The sequence below is a fragment of the Falco peregrinus genome, chromosome Z (assembly GCF_023634155.1).
Source record: "Falco peregrinus isolate bFalPer1 chromosome Z, bFalPer1.pri, whole genome shotgun sequence".
Lineage (NCBI taxonomy): Eukaryota > Metazoa > Chordata > Aves > Falconiformes > Falconidae > Falco > Falco peregrinus.
The window spans coordinates 2521934-2532252 of record NC_073739.1 but is presented as its reverse complement, the minus strand read 5'-3'; the positions used below and the strand labels follow the sequence as shown (position 1 = coordinate 2532252).

Here is a 10319-nt window from a genome sequence, read left to right as displayed (position 1 = left end):
TCTAAGCTGGTATTGCTCAGAAGACATTCATTACCTTCAGTCTCTAAGCAGTCTGGACACACTTTCATTGCCGTGTTTTCCTACCATTTTTACTTCACTGTTTCCTCATTTTATTTTTCCCTCAAAGCAGATGGCAAGTCAGAAAAAAGAGCAGCTTAACCTTAAACATTTAGCAGCATCTCAGTTCTCATGTGTAAGGGCTTTTTCTTTCCTCAAGTACCTCTGGGCTGCTAGATCAAACTGCAGAAATTGTCAAAGCCAGCTAGACTGTACTAAACATTTCAAGACAATCATGTTTATACACACAATAATTTATATGTTACAGGTGCAAAGCAAGGAAGAACAATAGAACGAATACACACGTATAAACACACGGGTGTCTACTTTTGGGAATAATAGCCAGAAGTTAGTTACAACAGTGATACAGATAGGCAAAACATTATCTCAAAGTCAAAATAATATTTTCATCCCAAAGGCAATACTTTACACCGCACTTTCTCAGGAAAAGAGGTGGGTTTTCTTTGGTTCAGAACAATTATTTTGCTCTTGAAAAATACATTGTCAATCTTTTTGAACTAAAAGATCTGCTGGGTGAACAGGCAATTTTCAAACCTCAAATGACAAATTGTTATGCATAAAAATGTACACTCTGTTTAAATAGTTACTTTAAAAGTGAAAAACTCTAGATGAGTCTAACCGTTAATGAAAGATAGCACAGCTTTCCTCCTGTAAAACAAATGCATGTTTTGTCTTCCTCAAAAGTACAGTTTAAACAGAAGAAAAAAAATTATTTGGGAAATCATTTGCACAGTAATATCAAACAGAAGTATTAATTAAGGATGGCCTTTAAAATTTGATCTGCGTTTCTTAACTTTGGTTAATTTCCTGTCTTGAAAAACCATTTATGGGCATGTTTCTCTATTTTGTCTTCTGTCACCACTGAAATATTTTGGACGAGGGAGAAGCAATTGACTGACGTCTCATGTCAGGCTATTGCATGTGACAGTTTTATAGGCATGCCTGGAAAACATGGCCTTCCAAAAGGTGAGTTAGAAAACCGTGCTCACAAAGTAAGTCTAAGTTTAGTAGTTCTACTAAATAGAAGGTCGAATGGAGTGAGGCTTGAGTCCAGGACTGTTAGTGTTTTCACTAATGGGCTGGATGTTAGCAATGGAGAACGAACTTACAACATTCACCCATCACACCCCAAAAAGCTGAGGAAGAATGAGCATTCAAAATAATCTTGACAAACTAGAGAAATCAGCTCCAGAATGGGATGCAAGTCAATAGGGTTAAATGCCAGTTACGAAACCCACGTGGGAATAGTCAGCTGCACAAACACAGAATGGAAAAACAAGTGACTACCCAGTAACTCTGCACTGAAGAATCCAATGATTATGGCGGATCACAGCATGAACATTAACTATGAGATGTTATGCCATTGTGAAATAGGTGAACATTATATTTGATATATGAATAGGAGCACTGTCTGTTGACTCACAAGGGAACCCTTCTGCTCTGTAAGCTTTGGAAAGCCCCTGCAGCAGAAACTCCATTGGCGTGGAGTGATAGAAAAGATCCCAGCTTTTCTTGGAGACTTAACCAAGCACCACTGAGTATCATATTAATGCAGTAGGGTTTTGAAAAATACGTAAGAGGCGTTCTTACTGAGTTCCCTTCCCAAACTTAATCACAGGTTAATCTGAAACAGATTTTACTTGGCTTGGTCAATGAAGGCCACTGGGTCTATTTCAATGCATCCGGATGAATGACTTTGAGGATAAAGTGGATGCCCCCATTCCTTGTGGACAAATATGCATCCTAAAGAAGTTCCACGGATTTTCTGCAGCTTTTGCAATACTAAATCTGCTCTCACAAATAATTTGTGCTCATTTTGTCGTGTCTTTCCTCTTCAAAGTCAACTGGAAAATGAAACCTTATCAGCAGAAAAGCAATCCTTTCTCACACACGTCTTCAGGAAAGAGCATTTCACTAACACTTTATAGACAGTTGTGGAGACTGACATAGTGTAAGGCGTTGAGGGAAGAGGAGGTGTCCCTGCTTATACAAACAGTTTCAGCTGGCTGGAAACTGGGTCTGTACCACAGCAACCCTAACTAGACGACACACCTGTGCTCATATAGCCCAAGGTATGTATCCACCATCATGTAATTTTCTGCTCAACTCCTCGCTTGACTCTATAAACTTCAAAAAAAGCGAAAAGAATAAACATTCCGACAGACTTTATTACATCTGCCAACTGTGTGTAACATTTCCTATTTATATAAGAACGTTTTACTATTAGAAACCAACAGTTTCTTGAAAGCAGATTTTCGCGGGATATTCAGCTCCATTTACCTTCATTTTACGCTGCAGGCACAATTAAACCAAGCTCTTGTATTGTGGGTTAAGTCATGGAACATTTTCACATTAAAACTGAAACGATATACAGGCTTTTGCTGAAAGCATTGTCAGATCAGCGCTGGAAGATTTTAAATCAGGCAATGTCTATGAATGGCTGTATGAATAGGTCTTTTGTGGTCCTGTCATTTCTCAGGCACAAAGTCTTTGTAGCAAGCAAAATATTTTGGCCATTCACGTTTTACTGTGTGATTTATATCATTGTCCCAAAGCCCTTTGTGAATTTAAAATGCTGTGACCATGTTTTCCAGAAAGGAATGCTTAAATATAGGATTCCCAGATCCTCATGTAAGTTCTTAAATGTGGCCCTGATCCTGCAAATACCGACACGGATGCTTTCAGTTAAACATAGGATTGAATTCTGGCAGAATCAGGGCCTAAATAAGCTGCCTTTTCAAAAATACCACGTAGTTTCCAAGGACCACTGCAAGCCGCAGAGCACAGAGGCAGGACTAGGTTGCATAGTCCTGCTGACTTCAACGGGATTACTCACATGTTTAACACCCTTGCTGGAGCATGTCCTTTCCGAGAAGCACTGGCTCCCTCTGCCTCAAACGAGAATGGGTTCAGGCTCTTAAAGCCGCAAAGCAGAAACCTGACATGCATGCTTAGCTCCGTACACTTGATTTTGACCGCTGAAGGTAAATACACGTTGCTACCTTTTTCTTCGATGAAGCCCTAAACCTAAATGTATGCACCAGCTTTGGGCAGGAAAAGGTCATGCACTAACACACTTTGCTAACTAGTCCCTTTACTCATACAGTGTCTAAGCAAATAAAACCAAAATTGATGTATTTTTAGAATGCGGGCGTTTTTTGTTGGTGTTTTGTTTGGTTTTTTTTAAAAATCACCTTAAGAAAAGTGATGAATTATCAAAAATTACAATTCTAAAGGCTATGGATTTCTACAGAATGTTCAAATACAGTCAGTATTGACCTGATTAACACTTTACTCCCTAAAGCAGGAATACTTTATAATGCATAATGCTGCAGGGAACCTTCAAGTAAAAAGTGAAAGGATATTTCTTTGGATGCTCCAAGTCAGAAGATACGGTTCTGAACTCACAGTTTAGGAAAGTTGTATTTCAGTCAAAGTGGAAGATGATTTAGCTAGACCACGCCTACGCTGAGCTGCTCAAAAAAAGGGCAGCATATAAGGTAAGTACAGTGGTAGCCTTAATCTTCTTTACATCTGACATCCTCTGGGGACAACTGGAAACCAGTTGATTCTGGATACAATCGGCAGCCAGAGACTGTTAGGATGTAAAAACGCTATGGTGGTGGTCTCCTTCCCCACATCACATGATACAAGATCTACACTGCAGCTAAGCTGATTTCAAGGCTGTCACAAATCAAGTCTAGCAGGCCAAGTGTCTACAGCTGTGTAGTGAAGAATGGGGACAAGTACAGTGCAAGGGGATTACAGCAATATGTCATCGAATACTACCTCAGAGCAAAGATTTCAGCTCAGTGTCTACAACAAAGCCTTTCTGTTTTGCAGTTTATCTCTATTAGAAGCGTCAGTCTCTCAGTTTCTCAGCCAACAGATAGCTAGATGTCACCAAAGAGGTCCTCTGGCTCACAAGTGTTTTCCAGTGTTTCAAGATTCATCACATCCGGGGAATGCTTGCCCAACGTCTTCTGTGAGGCCAGACTGGGTCTGGAAATATAAAACAGAGAGATTTGATACAAATTCAGATACAGATATAAACAATCCCAACATATACACAGCCAAGGTAACCACTTAATAGTGTATTTTGAGCTTTTTGTTAAGGCTACATGTAAGAGAAAAGTGCTTTTTTGTAAGCGCTAATTACTTCTGAGAGGGCAATGGCAAAACAAACAGATGAAACTCAGCTTATAAATGTCAAGGCTTCAGCTATTTCGTTACGAATGTTAGGACCCTGAGAATGACCATTTCACCCACAGTTTTCACATGGAAAGCTAGGGAGAGCCAAATGCAGAAAATATGCAAAGGATCTGCTCTGCTGCTATTGCACAGCATGATGCTCTACTAACTGCTCTTTATTTTTTCCCTGGTGCTAAGCACGTGTCTGTTGTCCATCAGTTTGACACAGAGGCACACGAAGAATCTGAGTTGTCTCAAAGGTCCACTCCCCGAAGGTGCAAGCCTCTCTCCCAAACAGCAGAGCAGAAGAAAACAAAGGCAAAAGAAGAAAATCCTTTCATAATACAGGAATCCACAGGGAATACAGGGACTTTCAAATCCATGGCCTTTCCCCCTATGTACGTTGTGTTTACATTTGCTATAAACGTATGCAAAGAGAAGCACTTGCCGTTCATTGGTGTGTACGCTGAGGTGTGCGTTTGCACTCGTATAGCTGGGCATCACAGAGCCCTATCTGAAAACTTCAGGCCTGAATCAGACATCCATTGCACTGATTAACGTGCCACTCCGCATCAATCAGTCCTACTTAGCACACCTTTGGCTGCCCTCACCAACGTAGACACTTTAAATGTCTCTTGGCTATAATGGCTCCTTGTGTTTCTCAAAAACCCATGTTCACTGTTTCTCCTCTCTCAATGAGACACCACTCTGGTAAAGACAGCTCGTGTTTCCAAAGATGGTGGCATGTGCAACAGATTCTGATCCCCACAGGAATTAATCTTATATGCGTAGGCCAGATCTGCAAAAAATCTTTGAATCCTGAAGAGTCAACTTTGCTTTTGCAAGCTTTAAGAGAATTATCAGTCACAGATAAGGGTGTTCTCAGTGACAAGATACACCAGGTTGATATCACTAGCTGCTTTGAAAATAAGACAGAATCTCTTAATCTTGGCTCAGTATGCCCTAGGGAATCAATGCAGGAAGCATGGAACAGATGTGATGTGCTGGTATTGTAGGATTTTGGACCGGTTGAAGTTTCATAAGGGTTGATGTCTTCATGCCCAGGTATATTCCAGTGGTGTAATCCTGACAGAAGGTGAAAAATTCATGTATTACCAAGGCCAACACATGAGCCACCAGGATGGAAAGAACTAGACAGAAGCGATAGAAAGTGTTACTCTCAAATGCTGCCATATATGGGGGCTTAGTGCAATGAGGCATAGGATCATAGACTCATAGAACCCACTTAGATTGGAAGAAACCTTTAAGATCAGCAAATCCAACCATTAACCTAACACTGCCAAGTCCACCACTAAACCAGTCCCTAAGAGCCACACCTACAAGTCTTGCAAAAGCAATCTTTACCTTCAGACTAACTCAACCATTTGCCGTTAATTGCTCCATGTTGTAGAGCCAACATAGTTACAAAAATTCAGTAATTTTTCTTCTTTTTAAAGAATTTCCAACAGATTCGGAACCAAGTTTCCCAGAACCCCTACCCAGAAATCTCTAGGGAGCAGAAGGTTTTATAAAACGTTGCAGTCTTCAAAGTACAATAAGTTTCCTAAGACCCCAGCCACTGCATGATTCATAGCCTCTCACACTTCAAGTTTGTCAGGCCCTTGGAGGTTCAGAGGTTTCACCACGATGTTTCCTGCTGTGGACCTGAGGAATGATTTTCATTTCAAGGTGGAGCCCCTGTGTTCCTGGAGAATCAGCAAAAGCCCAGTAAATGCCGATTCTGGAATGCTGTCACTTCCTAAGAGCTCTCTGTTATTCACAAGGGTTTCCTCACCATGCTATCCATCACTCCAGCTCTGCAAACCATGGTAAAGTCAATGTACTGGTATATCCAGATTATGATATTTTCTTTCTCTGGAAGTCTAACTAGCGTTTTCTGTGAATTCCTCCAAAATGCTTTGCTTCAGGTCCGAATAAATTGTGTCCAAGCATATCTTTTTTCCTGTTGGTATGCAGTGACATCTAGACAGACGGGTGTCTCATCAAAAGTCACTTGGACTAACTGTGGAACAAACCTGCCAGAATCAGACCCTTAGCCAATGACCTCTGGTCATCAGGATCAGATCACTCCACAGCCAGCAGTCAATTTATTTGTACCATAATTTTCTTTCAAATATAGGTAGCATACTCCAACACAGTGTGATGCTCAAGGTTACTTATTGAAGGCGTGTCGTGCCTTTACCTTTCTAAGTCTGTCTAAAGCACTAAGACTCCAGTGAGAATGTATGTAAAACACACAGTATAAAGCCACACATTGATAATTTTAATTAATTCTGAAAGGTCACATCAGCAAATAAATTAGGCTGCGAAGACCTCTGTACTACCACAGGCTACTTCAGGCAGTGGAATTTTTTTTTTTAGAGCATATCCTCATACGCCATACAGGCACATGACTAAAAGACTTCTGGGACTCCACATTTGTGGACTTTGAGGTTTCACCTATCCCAGCACTTTCTGATTTTGAAAAGCAAGTCTGACAGTGCTTAAGCAACTTGAACAACAATTTTATCCTCATCGGCTAAAATAACCGTTTTCAGCACCATACACGAGATCACATCTATAAGCCAAATCACTGTGGAGTCTCAACTTTACACAGCTAGGACTATTAAGCTTCTGTGTTCTTGTAAGAACATGGTCCTCATTTAATCTCCACAAGCTGTATTACCATGCCTGTGAATAAACCCAACGACACTTGCAAAGTGGAAGCATTGGGCTCTTTACATGAAGTTCACAAGCAACTTAACTTTGGTTTTAAGACTTGATGATTCCTATTTACATGGCAATTATTCACTGAATGGCAACAGCTTGCTTTGTGCTGTGAAATTATTTTGAACCTTGGATTCTCACTGAAGCTGTATTACCATATGCTAATGCATAACTGACTTAATTTCTTTAAATTGCAGTGAGTTGTATAGTCCTCTCTTGCCAAAAAGCCTGCAAGTAAGGCATTCTTGAAAGTTTATTCTTCTGTTGGATCACTTTTTGAAGTCTTGCCTTTTGGTAAACTTAAACTCCATTAACACATCTGGAGAACTGCTGACTGTAAGAGATCATTTCATATTTCCTGACATTTAGTTCAAGCCCTTCATAAATTGAGACAGAAGACCAGATCCACAGCTGGTGTGAATCACTGGAGAACTAATAATGTCAGTGGAGCTCTGCTGACTTCCACCAGCTGAGATTCTGGCCCAAGATTTGGAAGAAAGTGGTTACATTACTTGGTATTTCTTTCCACAGCTGAGTAACAGCCATAAGAAACAGAAGACACACAACACTTCAGTACTTAAGTAAACAGCAGAGAAGCTCAAAGCTATGCAGGGTCACGGTTTTGCATAGCTTGGGAGAAAATCCAACACCTTTTGCAGTAGGACAGATGGACCACTCCCATCTGTTTCTTGTGATCAATTATTCCTGAGTTCACACAGACCCCAGAGAAGATCTGCACAACGTCGTTCCAGCTGCAACAGACCACCAGTTCCACAAGATAATGTTTGTGAAGCCGTAGAAAGTAGAAAATAACCTCCTACGTGACTGCTACGAATGACAGGATTAAAAAGATCTTTGTAGTGGCAAAAAGATCACACAAGTTGTAGTTGCACTGAAGGAAAATCAGCTCCAACATCAGCACAACTGCTCCTCACGAGGTACTTCTTGCTGGAAATAAGAAATGTTCTCGCACTTAGCTATGCTTGTATTGTCAGCCTAGCACATTACAGTTACAATTTTTGTGTTCTCCAGCAGCTCTCATGGGATTTGAAAAAAAAAAAAAAAAAAAATCCTTGTAAATTAACATAGCTAGAAAAGTTTCCCAAGAAACTTAAGCAATCTAGGAGGCATAGTTGTCTCCTTGGACCACTACATTATTTTCCTCATTTTTTAGAAACTGAATTAATCAGTTCCAATCAAAAGTCGGCATTTTACTAGAAGAGGAGATTTTGGCTCTCCCAGAAGATGTGTGGCAGTGTTTTAGGAAAAGGCTGAATTTCTCAGCGTGCATATCTTTCCTTAGCCTGGTTTAATGCTTCAGTTTTGTCATTAAACTGAAAAAAAACGAAGGCTTAATACCATGAGCAGATATTAACAGGGGATATAACCTGATATATACTTTCTTCGGTATCATAAAAATAGGTGGCAGCAGCAGCTTATAAACAGAGAATTGGTAGCCATTGCAGCATAAACATAGGAACAAAGGTGAGGCACCTCAAACACTAACGAGCGCTCACATTGCAACTGGCAGGGTGAAAGCTCAGAGCAGCATTTGTGCTCCACAGATGGTATTTTCAGTTCACCCTGAGAAAAGAACTTGGATTCTTTGATTTATAAGCAATCTGCAGTCTTGGCTGTATAAACATTGTCTTCACAGAAGGTCCTCAGAAGAAAGGTGCTCATCAGCCATTGTTAATAAGGATTGTGAAAGGAGCTCATGGCTCATGGCTATACGTAAAACCTTGGCCTTGAATAACCAATGCCCTGTGGTGCAAGCTCTTGGGAGACACCATATTGATTGCCTGTGGCTACTGGACAAAAAGAAGAAACTTCAACCATGAAAAGAAAAAGAAATGGTGTAACAGAGGAGCGGGGAAAGCCTCTTATGTGAATAGATGCCTCAAGTACACTGTGTGCAGACAGACCCCTTTAAAGTTGGGTATCAAAAATGTAAGGAGTCTAAATTGAAACTACATCTGATTAAAAACACAGTGACATTCCCCTTTACAGAAGTGCTACCAGGATTGTAATTTAAGGTCAATTATAAAGGCATTTTTATTTTAAATTCAATTTATAATGGAAAATCAAACTCAGTAATTTGGTTTAGGTTTTGGCAATATTATGAGCATTCAACTTCCAGATATAGTCTACTCTGGCATTTATTCCTAGAAATAATGTGAAAACAAACCCATATATTTCTAATTGATCTTGCAAAAGAGGAGAACTTGCTGGACACCCTCACCTTCATGATCTGAAATTACAGTTGATGGGCTTTTCTCTAAGCTATGTCATTGATGAAACTGAAAAAAATTCTGCCAATTTCAATCATCTGAAGAGATCAGTGGTGTCAGAGATCATCAGAGCTCAAGCTGTACCTGGCCCCGACACAAATTCACAGAGGCTAGAGAAAAATACTTAGGAAATAGCTGAAAAGAATTATTTCTAGCTTAAGGGATACTGTCCCATCCCTCTTAGAGAACCTTCCATGCGTGGCGTTTTCCTACACGCAGTGTATTAAGCAAACAGTCCAGTCTCAGTTAACGTCAGCAGACAGATAATAATAAGCAGCTTGTTCAATTACACAGTTAATGAAGAATATTTTCAATGCAGCAACCACAAATTTAATGTTCAGCCAGGGAATCAACGTTCCTTAATAAGCTTCCACCTCTGGCTGAAAGCCAAGCTGTAACTGCACCTGCATTCATCACAGCCACTGCGCAGTAAGATAAGTCTGTAGTTCCTTCAATAAACAAAACTCAAAGCAAAACTTCAAAAACCAGGACACTGTCTTAAGCTCATGCAAGCACCACTCTTTGCTCTCTAGAACTAGAAACTATCAAATAGGGGACAATTTTGATTTATGCTTATACACGCTCTTTTTCTTTACATATCCCTGGAATCCTCCAGAGGGAAAAAAGTGAACTAGGAGTCCCCGAAATGTCACAGAAATTGGTATAGTGATTGTGGCGAGAACAAATTCACTAACAAATCTGCTACACTGAGATGATATTCATACATCTCCTATTGATATAACTTTTAATATTGATATAACTTCCAATGACTGTTTAGATCTGTTCTCAACATTATTAATAATCCACTCTATTTAGTCCTACAAAACAGAAGTCCAAAGATCCTCAGAAAACAGTATGTAATGTCCAAAACGGCTTCACAGACAACATGTCGTGTAAACAATACTGACCGTACTTTTTTATTCAGTTGCAAATTCCCAATTAACTTCAGTTGGCGTAGGTGCAAGTCCTTATTTCAAGAGAGCATTCCAGTTTAATAATATAGTCTTGGATCTTTATATCTGACTGAATGCA

The 10319-nt window shown here is 40.0% G+C and overlaps 1 protein-coding gene across 1 annotated transcript in view; it reads right to left on the bottom strand.

Moving 5' to 3' along the window:
• Positions 1–290: 290 nt before the first annotated feature.
• Positions 291–10319, bottom strand: part of XRCC4 (X-ray repair cross complementing 4) — a 185065-nt gene continuing 175036 nt past the window's right edge. Inside the window, exon 8 of the mRNA XM_055790526.1 lies at positions 291–4080. Coding sequence (XP_055646501.1) covers positions 3972–4080 — 109 coding nt within the window. The 3' untranslated portion in view covers positions 291–3971. The remainder of the gene's footprint in view (positions 4081–10319) is intronic.